Source organism: Larimichthys crocea, chromosome X (genome assembly GCF_000972845.2).
Source record: "Larimichthys crocea isolate SSNF chromosome X, L_crocea_2.0, whole genome shotgun sequence".
Taxonomy (NCBI): domain Eukaryota; kingdom Metazoa; phylum Chordata; class Actinopteri; family Sciaenidae; genus Larimichthys; species Larimichthys crocea.
In genome coordinates, this window is record NC_040020.1 from 15,410,949 (window position 1) to 15,427,805 (window position 16,857).

Sequence of the window (16,857 nt, forward strand, 5' to 3'; positions counted from 1 at the left end):
GGCACAGATGATTGAGAAACTACAAACAGCGGAGGAATTTGTACTCCAATCGGATGAATATGTGGATCTGAGTCTGCCTGGCTGTCTATCTGTCTGTCTTGGTGTATGTCTGTCTTGGTGTCTGTCTGGCTGTCTGTATCTTTGTCCAAAGACGCACAGCTCTTAGCGTTAAATGACTAATAATAATTATGAAACTTTTAAGCAATCATAAACACATATAGGCTAATAACCCAGCATATATAAATAGGTGAAATGAAAGTTAAATAATGAAAATATAAAAGTTATTATAGGCCAGGCCTAATTGTAATGTGTTTTAAAAAATGAATTACATGTGGGGGTCCCTGTTCAGTCTCTCATCCAAAGGGTCCTTGGTCTGAAAAAGTTTGAAGACCCCTGTTTATATTTTAACTATTTAATTTAATTATATAATGTCTTCACTGGTCTGTAGCAACAAAATGACTTAATGTCACAACAAATATATATATTAGATATATATATATATATATATATATATATATATAAAGATATATATATAATATTATATATATATAGAATATATATAATTCATGGTATTAAAATGTAGGTAACCCATAAAATTGTCACTGTGTCAATTTTTGTAAACTGAATACAGCACTGTCAATTTATTTATCTTACTTTTCCATTAGGATAAATTGAGTAAGATTGATTAAAACATTTAGGGTTAGACCTGATCAGGAAAATTTTGGGGACCAATAAAATGTGGTGGCAGAGAGCCAAAAAAACTGGAAAGTTGAGTTGAGGTGATGGTAAAAATAGAAAAAGATAAAACAAATCTCTTGTTCTTGAAATAGACTTAAAGAAATCCCAAGAGCCTGCGCCTCAAGGTCAACAATAAACCAATGCTCATACTCAGGCCTACTATAATACCATACATAATCACTTGCAGCTGCTCTCTAAATCCCTGTTCAAGTCAGCCAACTCCTCCAAAGGGCTAGGGAGGATTTTAAAGAATCAATAATGAAATATCTAGTTTATGTACTGAAATAAATCATCGGAAAATCAAATTAAATTGGGATGTCTGTCTTGCATTTAGATATAATTAGGCATCATAAACTGGATTCATTTTTTTTTTACATAAAACCCTTTTTAAATATGCAATATTTTGATTGAAAAATCTGTTTAATTAAAAGCATTACAAATGAAGGTAGAGCTAGAGTTTGGAATTAGAGAAGTATCTTAAAGTAGTTTGCAACTTTCATAACTTGAACTAAGAGTGCTGTCTTGTCTAGAGCTTTGCCTTGGTCCTAGTGTCAGGTCTCAGTCATTTTTCCTGCTGCTAGAGACTAAATAATGATTTGGGGAGCAGGAGGAGGGAGAAGAGGGAGGCCCCAGACTTCCTTTGTGTGAAAGTCAGGGAGTCCTCTCTCTTCTCTTATTACATGTCATGTCTTTAACTCCCTTAGTGGACAAGCAGGTATCTATTAGCTAATTAAAGTACATTCACACCTCTGGTTAAAGAGGTGCACCACATCCAGCACAGTATGTGCTGAGGATTATCGGTGTGATTAACGGGATATCTGAGCCTATGCTTGAATGAATAAGTGGACGATGGAACAATTCACTGCCTCTATAACTAGACGACCTTTATCACAGTATACGATGCTCAGCGTCTTATCTCCAGGGTTAAAAGCAAGCATATTTGACACAGTTATATATAGTACAAAAAATGCTTACCGCTATCATTGTCTAATCTAACACAGTGGTGCTTTACAGCCCAACGTCACACTGCTGTGGCTGTTTGATCTCCTCCATCTGAAATGTCACTGAGACCAGGACTGAAACAACTTTGTATTGTTCTGCAGTGACCGTCCTCTCTAAGGGGAAAAGTGGGCCCACACCACGGCAGAAAAATGCCTCTCAAAGCCTAACTGAGACCGCGGATCTCCTCACTGTAGGCCTAGGCCTGTATAGCGTTCTCTTGGGGTATGCAGTTGGCTTTGTTTCACATCTCTGTAGCCCAGTGTTGATGGGTTCTACACCACTGAACTCTCAAATGTGGGCTGTCCACCACAATGTCCAGTGGAATGTGGGCATGATGCCACTGCACGCAGTTCTGACCATGGTAATTTCTCTGCTACACAAAATGTAATTTGCAATTCGAGCAGCAGTGGCAGCAAATATCATTGTATGGAAATAGTTAGTTACTTACCATAAAGAGCAATAATTATCACAAAGTAAGAAACGGGCACCACACACACAAACTTAAATCTCATTAACAGAAAATCCCCGGTGGATGATGTAATCCTTCAAGGTCACATCTGATGTAAAACCAATAATGACCATTTAGCACCAAAGACTCACACATTTAATTGGTATCTAGCAGAATTCCTATTTGTAGAAAGCAGGGTGTGATGTAAAACAGAGGAAAGCAGAGGAAACAAATAACAATAAAATGTAAAGTAACTGGTGAAATCAGAAGAAAGACTAGTCTAAGTTGCTGATATACTAATCAAGTGTCTATTGTAAAGGTGTCCTCTGGGCCCAAAGCCAAAGAGACATAAATATAGGTGTTGAATATTTATTTGTTGTGACATAATAAAGCTTTAAAATCACGGTTTCTGTAATAAATAGAAGTTTGTCCTGTGAGGTCAGTATTATCTTCACTTGGTCTTTAGCAGGAGCATGGAATCTCTCACTTCCATTTAGCACCCTGACGCCAGCTGTCAGTATAAGGGCCAGGGAAGTTATCAGAATGGAAATAATCTCAGCACTTGTCAGCAGCTGTTAACCCTCCTTTTATCTCTTAACCTTTGAAGGGGCTGTGATTACTGGTGCCAGTGATTGGCTCTGCATTATAGTTGCTATACATATACATTATGCATGTTGTATAAGTTAGTCAAGTGTTTTTAAATAGTGGGTTAGGTCAATAATACTTAATAAATAAATGTGTTTTGGAGTATAAATCAGTAAGCTTGATGAACAGCGTTGAAAGGTGAGCAGAGGGTATGTGTATATTTACTTCCGGATAAAAAGACTTTTAACATGGTGTAGTGTTAGCAGATTTTGAAGATGTGAAAGAGGTGAAAGCTGCTATAGGCTGAAGACACTGAGCTTAAACTCCACACATGGGTGGCATTTTGAATGAAACATAAAAATTCTATGCGAGGTATACCTATCACTCTCAATAAATTTATGTGAGATAGAGCCCAGTGTAAGGCCATTCATCTGCTACAACTGATCCCACATGCAGGCAAAGGCTGGATGGTGAAAGCCTCTGTGACTGTTCTCCTCAATCAGTGCAGGGTTCTCAGCAGGAATTTCACGCCGTTATCTTTGTCCTCAAAGACACAATGCCATGTCAACAGGACTGTAACTGAGGGGGCCAGTTTGTGCTAGCTGCTGCCTGATAATGGGAGAAGGCTTGTACAGTGACCTTGGCATAGCCCTCTATTGTGTGTCATCATTACTGAGTTTTAGTGAATCTCAAGCATGTCACCTGTGGCAGACCTCTGTCTGTGTGCCTCGCACTTGTCGCCTAGTTAATCACATAGACTAATGTTCTTTTTTTAGACCGGCACACTCGGTATCTGACGGCTGTTTATGTTACCGCAAAGTCCATTCTGTGATAACTAAACACAATATGTTACCAATGCCACACAGAGACTCCACTTAAGCCCTCTGGGTAAATGAAACCCATACATGACATACTTCTCTAAAATATCTCCACAGATATTTTCTGCGTCTTCCTTTGTGTTTTGACAACAGTGCCAGTAGTGTACATTCACACTATCCTCTGTTTTACTGTACATCATGCAAGGAATGGGAACTATGCTTTTCATTACTTTTGTTGTTGCTCTCGTTCCAAGATGCATTAAAAATGTCAGTCATTACTTTCTCAATCATTTAACAGTGAATATATAAGTATACTGAATCAAAATGTTAGAATGTATGAGTATGACTTTTTTGGATAGTCTACCTACAGTTTATAGAGCACTAACATTTAAACATCTGAGATTCATAAAACAGTTTTTGATTGGTAAAACATGATAACACATATTGGTTAGGGTATGTTCATGAATTGTACATACATTCTATACATATGCCTATATCTATACATTATCCATTGAACATCTAAAGCCACACAGTTGAAATGTGATAAATACTCTATACACTAATATATATATATATATATATATATACTCTGTAGGTGGACTATCAAAAATGTGTTGTGTGTGGATTTTTTTGTTTGTGTAAAATATGTTTGACCACCACGATAAACAGATTATAGCAGGTAGAACTAAATATTAATTTGTAATTAAATAAAATATGCTCATATTATTGGGATTTGACCTCTGATGGCTACCAGCTGCTGTAACCCTAACCCCTGAAAACATTTTCATATAATTGAATCATAGACATTTGAAGCTTTTTTATTTTTTATCAGTATCAGTTGTGGCTGTCTTAAGTGAAGATACTTCTGTTAAGTAAACACATTGTTCCTACAACAGAAGCACACTTACTGTAGGAGATGATGAGAAAGGAATTCCTCTCCTCTTTGTGTCTATTTAAAGACCAAGTTGTTGTCCCCTGGCTGCTTGAGGATACCTATGATTAATCACCACCCTGTATGGAGCTCCTAATATGGCTTCGTCAGGGGACCCCATCACTGATAAGACTCTGACCTGCTGATTTCTATATTGCTCTCTGCCACTCATTAACCCCCTCCCATCATGTACCCCCAACGCAAGTCAGACACAATAACATTCCAGGACCCTGAAACGCTGCTCCATATTTGGCAGAGAGGCTTTGTTTATAAAGAGAACTCATGGTGAAACCCCCAATAGGTCACCATTCAATCTCAAGGTAAGGTGCAGTGACAATGGCTACACTATACTTCAATACGAAAGCATTACTGGCAAGACTGCAGACTCATTCCATTCTTTCTTTCCTCAGGACCATTACACCTCAGTCTCCTCAGCAGGGATAAGTAAGGTAAGAGCATCTGAAAAAAGAAAATGTGTTTGATTTAAAAATATTTTTGTGATATGGAGAATAAAAAAAAAAAAACATTCCACCAAAATGATAAATTAACACCATAAACACCCTTGCTTTATATTGGCATATGTCTTCTTATATCCTGCAGTTACCTTTGGATAAATAAATAACATATTTAAACTTCAATTACATTTTTTTCTCTAGAAAAGGTGAAAATGGGTGACGCTGCCATGAAAGAGTTTGGGGCAGCAGCACCGTACCTGAGGAAGTCAGACAGAGAGCGTCTGGAGGCCCAGACCCGTCCTTTCGACATGAAGAAGGAGTGCTTCGTCCCTGACTCTGACGAGGAATATGTGAAGGCTTCCATCACCAGCCGTGAGGGGGACAAAGTCACTGCTCAGACTGAGAGAGGGAAGGTCAGTGAGCCGGCCGGCACAGCTGTGCTGGATGCAACTGGTATCCTAACTAAGACACAGTAGTAATTTAAGAGATGACTGAGATCCATTTGTCCTTTGGTCATACATAGCAGAGACACAACAGAAGTCAGAGGCTTAAATGCACAGAGGCACGATGCTTCCAGTGCATTTTCCCCATGCATTCACAAAAACAAACAAACACTTGTAATAATTGAAAGTAGCTGAATTTATGCAGGATTAACAACAGTCTATTAATGCTGACTTTTCCGTTTTCAGACTGTCACAGTGAAGGAGTGTGATGTGCACCCTCAAAACCCGCCAAAGTTTGATAAAATTGAAGACATGGCCATGTTCACTTTCCTCCATGAGCCCGCTGTGCTGTTTAACCTCAAAGAGCGTTATGCAGCATGGATGATTTATGTGAGTTGAAAACAACTGAGGCAAAGATTGTACCCCTCACCTATACCTATACTACATACTTATTATTATATATATCCATCCTTCAACTTTAACAGATTGCGTTCTCATTCTTATAGACCTACTCTGGGCTCTTCTGTGTGACTGTCAACCCCTACAAGTGGCTGCCAGTGTACAACCAAGAAGTGGTTGTTGCCTATAGAGGAAAGAAGAGGAGTGAAGCTCCTCCTCATATCTTCTCCATCTCTGACAACGCTTACCAGTACATGCTAACTGGTAACTTATCTTTTGTTTATCATTATGTCCATACAAGATAAAGTGGAAATTCTTTCAGAAATCCTGGAATACTTATTTTCTTCTCTTTTCCAGACAGAGAAAATCAGTCAATTCTCATCACGTAAGTTATGTTTTTTTTGTTTTAATTTGTTATATATTGAAACCGGGAATTAGGTCAATTTAATTGACCTGAATTTCTATGAGAATTTCTATGCCTTCAATGAGATATACAGCTTTTTTGAGCTTTTGCTGATATATACTGTATTTCAGTTAGTCTCAAAAATATATTTTATTATTTCGAGTTAAAATGTTATTAGTGAACAACTCTGCATATTAATTTCAAATAGGACAAGAAGGCCTAAAAAAGAACATAAATAACTAAGCAACAGGTCAATACAGAACATTGACTTAGAAATAATATGTTATTATAGTGATTATGTATAATAACAGTCTTATTTATGTTGATTAATCCAAAGCCTGACAAAGTGTGTGTAGTTTACTATATGTTGCCCATTAATGTATTTATCACTACAATTACATTTGTGTCTTCAGTGGAGAATCTGGTGCTGGGAAAACTGTCAACACCAAGAGAGTCATCCAGTACTTTGCCAGCATTGCAGCTGCAGGCGGGAAGAAGGAGGGAAGCTCTGATAAAAAGGTTATAATAGTAGATGCTCTTACAACACATTACATGATTTTCTTTAGTGTTTACCTACTTGAATGACTGTAGCATTCCTGTGTTTTTTAGGGTACTCTGGAGGATCAAATCATCCAGGCTAACCCAGCGTTAGAGGCCTTTGGTAATGCCAAAACCATCAGGAATGACAACTCCTCCAGATTTGTAAGTTTCTGTAATGAAATATCCCAGTGTCCCAATGTCAATATTGTATTTAATGTTTTTTTTTTTTGTTTGTCATTTATTTAAGGGTAAATTCATCCGAATTCACTTTGCAGCCAGTGGAAAGCTGGCCTCAGCTGATATTGAGACATGTAAGCAGTTTCTGCTCTATACTTTTATCTTGTCTGTGATCATTGATCCCCTTCCAGCCTACATAATGCAAATGTCTTTACAGATCTGTTGGAAAAATCCCGTGTCACCTTTCAGCTCAAGGCTGAGAGAGATTACCACATCTTCTATCAGATTCTGTCTCAGAAGAAACCTGAGCTGCTTGGTAAATGAAAATAACTGATATTTGGACCAGTAATAATTAGTAGTGGTAATGTTGCTATATCCAGAGGACTCAAAATCTAACATTTCTGTATTGCTCTTTAGAGATGTTGCTCATCACCAACAACCCCTATGACTACGCCTTCATCTCCCAAGGAGAGACGACTGTGGCCTCCATCAATGATGCTGAAGAGCTGATGGCCACTGATGTGAGTAGGGATGCGCCACAATGTGTTTTCATTTCTACAGCCACTAACATGAAAGAAGTAAAGTAAAAGTATGTCGTATCAGTCCAATTTAGAGATTTTACTATTCTAAATTTAGTCCTTGTAGGGTTTACTGAAAAGTAACTGCTATTGTTCTGGCTTCCCACATGGTATTTCGGATCTAGCTGTTGGTATAGGATTACAAAACTTGACGTCATTGATGTCACTTGTAACTCAGTATTACTGTGTCCTTGGATGAGAATAAAAATGATTTGAAAGGACAGGTTTAGATTTCTGATGTCAGGTGTTAGTGGTGGTTTAACATGGGATCCTGGTGGCTCACAGAGCACATACTATTGTAACCCCTCCGATCTCTCCTGTCAGTGTAGTCTGATATGATGCAAAAGTCAATAACATATCAAATATGATACTCCTCTTCTCATTCAGGATGCCTTTGATGTGCTGGGCTTTACTCAAGAAGAGAAGAACGGAATTTACAAGCTGACTGGTGCCATCATGCATCATGGCAACATGAAGTTCAAGAACAAGCAGCGAGAGGAGCAGGCAGAAGCTGATGGCACAGAAGGTATGAGAAATTCTCTGAAACCATGAAACATGAATGTCAGGATTTAAGGCATTTACAGTATTGAAAGATTTTACATTTGCGTGTATTTTTTCAGATGCTGACAAAGTAGCTTATCTGATGGGTCTGAACTCGGCTGACCTCATCAAAGGACTCTGTCACCCAAGAGTCAAAGTAGGAAATGAGTGGGTCACCAAGGGACAAAATGTCCAGCAGGTAAGAATACAACTTTTGCATGGTGTCCCTTAAAGTACAATAAATGAATGAAGGAATACAGTAAGGGCTATTTACTGTAACTTTTTTATTTGGGATTTTCTTCCACAGGTGTACTATGCTGTTGGTGCACTGTCTAAGTCAGTGTATGAAAAGATGTTCCTATGGATGGTGGTGAGAATCAACCAATCCCTGGACACCAAGCAGCCCCGTCAGTACTTCATTGGTGTACTGGACATTGCTGGATTTGAGATCTTTGATGTGAGCTTCCTTCTTTTATGTTAATAAAATCTATATTCTACAGGCAAATTCATTTATTCAACTCCATCTTTTTCAATTTACTGCAGGTAAAAAAGATATGAGTATGAAAATTACTACCTTTCTTACTTTATGTTACAGTTCAACACCTTTGAGCAGCTGTGCATCAACTTCACCAATGAAAAACTGCAACAGTTTTTCAACCACCACATGTTTGTGCTGGAGCAAGAAGAGTACAAGAAAGAGGGCATTGAATGGACTTTCATTGACTTTGGTATGGACTTGCAGGCCTGTATTGACCTGATTGAAAAGGTGAGAGACTACTACATGCTCAGCTATACAGGGAGATTGTTTAAAAAATATTGTGATTTATTTATTTCATTTTTTTCAAACCACTCATATATTTTTGTCTCCTCAGCCCATGGGTATCATGTCAATCCTTGAAGAGGAGTGCATGTTCCCCAAAGCCTCAGATGCCACCTTTAAAGCTAAGCTCTATGACAACCATCTGGGGAAATCTGCCAACTTCCAGAAACCCAGAATTGTCAAAGGAAAACCAGAGGCCCATTTTGCCCTGATGCACTATGCTGGAACTGTTGATTATAATATCAACAACTGGCTGGTGAAGAACAAGGATCCTCTGAATGAGACTGTTGTGGGACTGTATCAGAAGTCTAATCTCAAGCTGTTATCTTTCCTCTTTGTAAATTATGCTGGAGCTGATTCAGGTAAGATTAGAAAGAATGTACAACATTAACCTCCACTGGTAATTATTTTAGATACTTGTCATAGTGAGAATAGTAAGATTGGATAATTTGTTCCTGTTCTGTTAATGCAATCTAATGATTTATGCACTGGTTTATTAGCTGATGCTGGGAAGGGCAAAGGAAGCAAGAAGAAGGGTTCATCCTTCCAAACTGTGTCTGCCTTGCACAGGGTTAGTATAATATGTAATCATTAATGTGTGACGTGATTCTTCATATGGACACCTGAGACTGTGACAATAGACAATAATCACCTAAACTGGGTGCTTAACACATGGTTTAATTACCTCCACAGGAGAACCTGAACAAGTTGATGACCAACTTGAGGTCTACTCACCCTCACTTTGTACGCTGCATCATCCCCAATGAGACCAAGACTCCTGGGGCCATGGAGAATCCTCTGGTGATGCACCAGCTGCGCTGTAACGGTGTGCTGGAAGGCATCAGGATCTGCAGAAAGGGCTTCCCCAACAGGATCCTCTATGGAGATTTCAAACAGAGGTATTATTTAATTTAAGATACTGATTAGGAAATTATATTTCCATGCAGAAGCTAAATATAATTAATAATGTAATACAATATAAATTTTATTTTTGTCTTTCAGATATCGCATCCTAAATCCCGCTGCCATCCCTGATGGTCAGTTCATTGACAGCAGAAAGGGAGCTGAGAAACTTCTTGGTTCTCTGGATATTGATCACAACCAGTACAAGTTTGGACACACAAAGGTAAATAAGGAGTTGAAAGGACTTGTCTATATAAAGTGGTAAAATACAAGAACACAAGTCAAGAAGAGTCAGCAAAACTGACTCACTGAACAATGCCAACAATTTCTAACTTAGGTTTATGAAATATTATGTGAAAAATAAAGGCAGTATTTGCCATGATAAGGTTCGGTTTGACCAAATAGACCTGGAACTACAATTTAAATCCTTAGCAAATGAACTCTCTTTTTGGTGAACAATGTATTTCTTCTTTCAAAAATTATATAAAGCTACATGTTATGTCTCAGAGTGCAAGCTCTCATGTAACACCTGGAGGATACTTACATTCTGTGACATGATCCCAAAGGTGTTCTTCAAGGCTGGTCTTCTTGGGCAGCTGGAGGAAATGCGGGATGACCGTTTATCACTCATCATTACTGGAATCCAGGCTAGATCAAGAGGTCTGCTGGCAAGAGTGGAATTCCAGAAGATTGTTGAAAGGAGGTCAGAAGAATTTAAAATAAAATAAAACCATGGAAATTATTTTTCAACGATGATTCTGTTTTGTGTTAAGTGGTAGTAATAACTTGAGTCTATCTTACTGACAGAGATGCACTGTTGGTGATCCAGTGGAATATCCGTGCCTTCATGGGGGTCAAGAATTGGCCCTGGATGAAGCTGTTCTTCAAGATCAAACCTCTGTTGAGATCTGCTGAGGCAGAAAAGGAGATGGCCAACATGAAGGAAGAATTCCTGAAGCTGAAAGAGGCTTATGCAAAATCTGAAGCTCGTAGAAAGGAACTAGAGGAAAAAATGGTTTCTCTTCTCCAAGAGAAGAATGACCTGCAGCTCCACGTTCAGGCTGTAAGTCTAAAGACAGCATTCTTAATATTATTATGTAAAAATGTCACCAAACAGTACATACCATATGAAAACTAATAAATGCAAAATATGTCCGCATATTGTAATTCATATGTTTTAGGAGCAAGATAATCTTGCGGATGCAGAGGAAAGATGTGAGGGGTTGATCAAACACAAAATTCAGATGGAAGCAAAAGCCAAAGAACTAACTGAGAGATTGGAGGATGAAGAAGAAATGAATGCTGAACTTACAGCTAAGAAGAGGAAACTGGAGGATGAGTGTTCCGAGTTGAAGAAAGACATTGATGACTTAGAGTTAACTCTGGCTAAAGTGGAGAAAGAGAAGCATGCCACTGAGAACAAGGTATGGGAATGAGTTAGCTATTAATATTTCTATTAATACAAATGCTATATAAGAATGTATAAGTCATGTTTCTAACCTGTTTTTTGTATGTATATTTCTCATTTCACAGGTTAAGAACTTGGTTGAGGAGATGGCTGCTCTGGATGAAATCATTGCCAAGTTGACCAAGGAAAAAAAAGCCTTACAAGAAGCTCATCAGCAAACGCTGGATGATCTGCAGAGTGAAGAAGACAAAGTCAACACTCTGACCAAGGCCAAGGCTAAGCTGGAGCAGCAAGTGGATGATGTAAGGTTTCTACTATGTGTTATGTCCACAGTTTCATGTGTTTAGCAAAAACATAATACTCCTTGCATACGGGGGAAAACTGTTTGACTATCTGTCATAATATTACCCAGCTTGAAGGTTCACTGGAACAAGAGAAGAAGGTTCGGATGGATCTTGAAAGAGCCAAAAGGAAGCTGGAGGGAGACTTGAAATTAACCCAGGAGAGCCTAATGGACCTGGAGAATGACAAGCAACAACTTGAAGAGCATCTGAAAAAGTAAACACATTATTGTATATGTCATACACACACAATATGTACATATACAAGCAGAGCATATGACCAGCTGTTATAATAACTACTGTTTTTTAACAACAGGAAAGATTTTGAAGTCAGTCAGCTCAACAATAGAATAGAAGATGAGCAGGCCATAACCATTCAGCTTCAAAAGAAACTGAAAGAGCTCCAGGTAATGACCAATTGTGTGTAATTAAAACTGGTAAAACAGTCAATAGTAAGCAACAACTGAATAGTTCTGTCTCTACAGGCCCGCATTGAGGAGTTGGAGGAAGAGCTTGAAGCAGAGCGAGCTGCTCGAGCCAAGGTGGAGAAGCAGAGAGCAGACTTAGCCAGAGAACTGGAGGAGATCAGTGAGAGGCTGGAGGAGGCTGGTGGAGCCACAGCTGCCCAGATTGAGATGAACAAGAAGAGGGAGGCTGAGTTCCTGAAACTTCGCAGAGACCTTGAAGAGGCCACTCTGCAGCATGAAGCCACTGCTGCCACACTCAGGAAGAAACAAGCTGACAGTGTTGCTGACCTGGGAGAGCAGATTGACAACCTGCAGAGAGTCAAGCAGAAACTGGAGAAGGAGAAGAGTGAGCTCAGGCTGGAGCTGGATGATGTGGTCTCCAATATGGAACATATTGTGAAGACTAAGGTTGGCTAAAATGACAAACTACTTTAAACTGTTGACATTGCACAGATTGAACTGTCTGTATTTGATGTATAATAAGTATTTTTCTTTTTTTTAAATGTTAAATCTAGACAAATATAGAGAAGACATGCAGGACCGTTGAAGATCAGATGAATGAATACAAGACCAAATTTGAAGAAGCTCAACGCTGCATCAATGACTTCAATATGCAAAAAGCTAAACTTCAAACTGAAAATGGTACATTAATTCTACTTCACGGATTTTATAGCTCAAATTATGAAATTCATGAAGATTTACTGAGAAAACAGATAAAATCTCTTTAAAATTATTGGTGATACAAAGTTTGTTAGCACATGGACAATAAAACTCTTTTTTGCTAAAATACTAGGTGAGCTCTCAAGGCAACTGGAGGAGAAGGATTCTCTAGTGTCTCAACTGACAAGAGGAAAAATGTCCTACACTCAACAGATAGAAGACCTAAAGCGACAACTGGAAGAGGAGACCAAGGTGAAATTTACTTTTACTGCACAGTGACAGTGATTTCTAACTTATGTATATTACAGTGATACTATAATATAATAATGTAATATAATGTCATAATTTTATTTTAACAGGCAAAGAGTGCCCTGGCCCATGCAGTGCAGTCTGCTCGTCATGACTGTGACCTGCTCAGGGAGCAGTATGAGGAGGAGCAGGAGGCAAAGGCTGAACTGCAACGCGGCATGTCCAAGGCCAACTCTGAGGTGGCTCAGTGGAGAACTAAGTACGAAACTGATGCCATCCAGAGAACCGAGGAACTGGAAGAGGCCAAGTAAGATAGTTTGAGATCCAAATTCATGATGTCATATGTAATCCCTAAAAAGACATTTTACTTCGTCTAGCAGATCAGCTTTTTGTTTGTGTTATGTTCCTACTAAAATGTAAGACGAACAAAAAGTTTGTCTGTTAGATGATCAAGCAGCCAGTCATAGTAGTTGAATTTATTATGATTTATACAACAAGAACAGCTGCACAGATATTGAATTGTTTGAATGATTGATTTCTAAAGGAAAAAGCTGGCCCAGCGTCTGCAGGATGCTGAGGAGGCTGTTGAAGCAGTGAATGCTAAATGTTCCTCACTGGAGAAGACCAAACACAGGCTGCAGAATGAGATTGAAGATCTCATGGTGGATGTGGAGAGGTCTAATGCTGCTGCTGCTGCTCTGGACAAGAAGCAAAGAAACTTTGACAAGGTAAAGTACTCCAAAGTATTTGTAACCACCAACCAATTACCCACTAATAACCGCCATCAACAGGTGTAGCCTTTGGACCAGCAAAAATATCAGGAAATCATGAGTTTGACCTATTAACTTACATCTTGGAGCTACAGAATACTATAAGGCAATTTCATTGAACCTTAATGACGGCTGTTAAAGCCACAGTGAGTAGTAGAGTTCCCTCCAGTGGTAGCATCAAAAAAAGACATTGGAGCATATGTCGAGATGAAACATTTCACCAACTCTAAGTACGTCTAATTAACACCTATCGTGCAAATTTGTTTATATTTAGCATGAATTTGATATGTTCTCCACTGTGGAGAGTTGTTTTGAAAGTCTTTCATAAAAGGTGAGCTATCTTCAATTCACGGATTTTGTTATTTGTCTACTGTAGGTCCTGTCTGAGTGGAAGCAGAAGTATGAGGAGTCTCAGTGTGAGCTGGAGAGCTCCCAGAAGGAAGCCAGGTCTCTGAGTACTGAGCTCTTCAAACTGAAGAACTCTTATGAGGAGTCTCTGGATCACCTGGAGACCATGAAGAGAGAGAATAAGAACTTGCAGGGTAAGATCTCATACCAGGATACCAGTGTCCAAGTTTCTGCAGATACAGTATATTGTACAAAAAATAAAATTGTAAAGCCATCCTAATCACACTGTTTGATGTTCCATAGAGGAGATTTCTGACCTCACTGAGCAACTTGGCGAGGGTGGAAAGAGCATCCATGAACTAGAGAAATTACGGAAACAACTTGAACAGGAGAAGAGCGAGATCCACTCTGCTCTTGAGGAAGCTGAGGTACGGACTCTCTTTGATGAGTGAAACTGAATGAATACTCTACTCTTATATATAACTCTGTACCCTCTTGTCTATCAGGCCTCCCTGGAGCACGAAGAGGGCAAGATTCTAAGAGCCCAGCTTGAGTTCAATCAAATTAAAGCTGATATTGAACGCAAACTAGCTGAGAAAGATGAGGAGATGGAGCAGTGCAAGAGGAACCTGCAGAGGACGATTGACACCCTGCAGAGCTCTCTTGAAGCTGAGTGTCGCAGCAGGAATGAGGCCCTTCGTATAAAGAAGAAAATGGAGGGAGACCTCAATGAGATGGAGATCCAACTAAGTCAGTCCAACAGGCAGGCGGCTGAGGCCCAGAAACAACTTAAATCTGTTCATGCGCATTTGAAGGTAAACCAGAAATGAAAAACCTTAATTTCTAAAGATGTTTTCAGTTTGAACTGAATATAATTATTAATGTGGACATTGTAATTTCACTCAGGATTGTCAGATTCAGCTGGATGAGTCTGTACGGGCCAATGATGATCTTAAAGAGAACATTGCCATCGTTGAGAGACGTAACAACCTGCTTCAGGCTGAACTAGAAGAGCTCAGGTCTGCTCTGGAGCAAACTGAGAGAGGTCGCAAACTTGCTGAGCAAGAGTTGCTGGATGTTAGTGAGAGGGTGCAGCTACTGCACTCACAGGTAAGACTTAATCATTTATTGCAACCACCACAGATGGTTGACTGTATTCCTTGGACTCAAAAGTATTACTATTTGTAATTTGTAATTAGTGCAGCAATAGTATTTTCTCACATTCAAAAATGCTACATCTCAAAAATATGTAGAACACTGGCTTGATAAACCAGAAGAAGAAACTTGAGGTGGATGCATCCCAGCTTCAGACTGAAGTGGAGGAAGCAGTGCAGGAATGCAGAAATGCAGAGGAAAAGGCCAAGAAGGCCATTACTGATGCTGCTATGATGGCAGAGGAGCTAAAGAAAGAGCAGGACACCAGCGCTCACCTGGAGCGTATGAAGAAGAACATGGAGCAAACCATCAAAGACCTCCAGCACCGTCTGGATGAAGCTGAACAGATCGCCATGAAGGGAGGCAAGAAGCAGTTGCAGAAGCTTGAAGCCAGGGTGAGAGAAATTTACCAATACACATAACAGCCTTCTTGCACAACCAGCAGACATTAAACAACCGTATTATGCCATAATTTCTTGGCCATTTGGCTCTTGGTCTTCACCATCCTGAGGACAGTATACATGTCATTGGTTTGCTAGATAATCTAATTCCTTCACCAGGATCCTCACTAACTCTGTCTTTCCGCTGTTTGATTATGGACAGGTACTGTACAGATACTGTTGGAGATTTCCACCCATCTTCCACAGTTATTTATGTATATGTTAAAATATATTCATGAAAGCGGGTTTGTGCTTCGCTCCTTGTGAACTAGAGAATTTCCACTAAATTACTTTCTGATGTTTTCAGGTAAGGGAGTTGGAGAATGAGGTGGAGTTGGAACAGAAGAAAAGCAGTGAGGCAGTGAAGGGAATCCGTAAATATGAAAGACGCATCAAGGAGCTCACATACCAGGTGATTTTTTTTCTTTTATATATATATATATATTTATAGAAATAGATGTATACATGTGTGTGGGTGTATATATACACATACATGTGTATTTAAGATTTTTTTAAATGTATTTATTAATGAGAGAGAATACTTCTTATTAAACCTGTGAGTCTCCTATTCCCTTGATTTATTTAGACTGAGGAAGACCGCAAGAATACTGTGCGTCTGCAGGATCTGGTTGACAAGCTGCAGCTGAAAGTCAAAGCCTACAAGAGATCTGCTGAGGAGGCTGTAAGTGTGGGCTTGTTGTTTCTTATTTGTGACGTGTCCTCAGCAATCTTTCCTTTGTAAATGATCAGTTGAGGCTTAAATGTACTCTCAGGTTCACATTTGTCATGGTACAATATTGTGTAATGTGTTTTGTTGATCCCTGTAGGAAGAGCAGGCCAATACTCACTTGAGCAAGTTCCGTAAACTGCAGCATGAGCTGGATGAGGCTGAAGAGCGAGCTGACATTGCTGAGTCTCAGGTGAACAAGCTGCGTGCCAAGAGCCGTGATGTGGGGTCAAAGGTAAAGAGCTACTCTACATTCCAACACAACACTTGACATACTGGCTACTGCCTCGACAGTATTGCCTCGACAGTATTGCACAATACTTTTTAATTATTCTCATATCATTTCAATGTCATTCATTTCAAGTTGTTTTATTTGTAATGCAAAACTGTTACCAAACTCCTCATTATTTAATGGTAATAAACAAACCAGACCAGATTTTGTATCAATCAACTTTATTTTGAACTTTGTTTTTATGTTGCATTACTTCATGTTAATAGGTTAGTCACAATGA

The 16,857-nt window shown here is 39.1% G+C and overlaps 1 protein-coding gene across 3 annotated transcripts in view; it reads left to right on the forward strand.

Moving 5' to 3' along the window:
* Positions 1–4,876: 4,876 nt before the first annotated feature.
* The window catches only part of LOC104934821 (myosin-7), a 43,747-nt gene continuing 31,766 nt past the window's right edge, over positions 4,877–16,857 (forward strand). For 2 of the 3 annotated variants that reach the window (XM_019253583.2, XM_019253581.2), the window contains exons 1-37: positions 4,912–4,971; positions 5,179–5,390; positions 5,667–5,810; positions 5,927–6,083; positions 6,177–6,204; positions 6,636–6,741; positions 6,832–6,924; positions 7,010–7,073; positions 7,157–7,255; positions 7,357–7,460; positions 7,905–8,043; positions 8,138–8,256; positions 8,365–8,514; positions 8,653–8,823; positions 8,930–9,239; positions 9,378–9,448; positions 9,571–9,776; positions 9,880–10,003; positions 10,347–10,483; positions 10,588–10,843; positions 10,962–11,204; positions 11,314–11,490; positions 11,601–11,746; positions 11,846–11,936; positions 12,015–12,404; positions 12,512–12,638; positions 12,790–12,908; positions 13,016–13,212; positions 13,450–13,633; positions 14,052–14,217; positions 14,327–14,451; positions 14,530–14,838; positions 14,930–15,133; positions 15,277–15,573; positions 15,926–16,030; positions 16,205–16,300; positions 16,446–16,580. In XM_019253583.2, coding sequence (XP_019109128.2) covers positions 5,190–5,390; positions 5,667–5,810; positions 5,927–6,083; positions 6,177–6,204; positions 6,636–6,741; positions 6,832–6,924; positions 7,010–7,073; positions 7,157–7,255; positions 7,357–7,460; positions 7,905–8,043; positions 8,138–8,256; positions 8,365–8,514; positions 8,653–8,823; positions 8,930–9,239; positions 9,378–9,448; positions 9,571–9,776; positions 9,880–10,003; positions 10,347–10,483; positions 10,588–10,843; positions 10,962–11,204; positions 11,314–11,490; positions 11,601–11,746; positions 11,846–11,936; positions 12,015–12,404; positions 12,512–12,638; positions 12,790–12,908; positions 13,016–13,212; positions 13,450–13,633; positions 14,052–14,217; positions 14,327–14,451; positions 14,530–14,838; positions 14,930–15,133; positions 15,277–15,573; positions 15,926–16,030; positions 16,205–16,300; positions 16,446–16,580 — 5,790 coding nt within the window. In that variant the 5' untranslated portion in view covers positions 4,912–4,971; positions 5,179–5,189. Of the gene's footprint in view, positions 4,972–5,178; positions 5,391–5,666; positions 5,811–5,926; positions 6,084–6,176; positions 6,205–6,635; positions 6,742–6,831; positions 6,925–7,009; positions 7,074–7,156; positions 7,256–7,356; positions 7,461–7,904; positions 8,044–8,137; positions 8,257–8,364; positions 8,515–8,652; positions 8,824–8,929; positions 9,240–9,377; positions 9,449–9,570; positions 9,777–9,879; positions 10,004–10,346; positions 10,484–10,587; positions 10,844–10,961; positions 11,205–11,313; positions 11,491–11,600; positions 11,747–11,845; positions 11,937–12,014; positions 12,405–12,511; positions 12,639–12,789; positions 12,909–13,015; positions 13,213–13,449; positions 13,634–14,051; positions 14,218–14,326; positions 14,452–14,529; positions 14,839–14,929; positions 15,134–15,276; positions 15,574–15,925; positions 16,031–16,204; positions 16,301–16,445; positions 16,581–16,857 lie in introns of all 3 variants that reach the window. The other variant, XM_019253582.2, reaches the window with a different exon arrangement.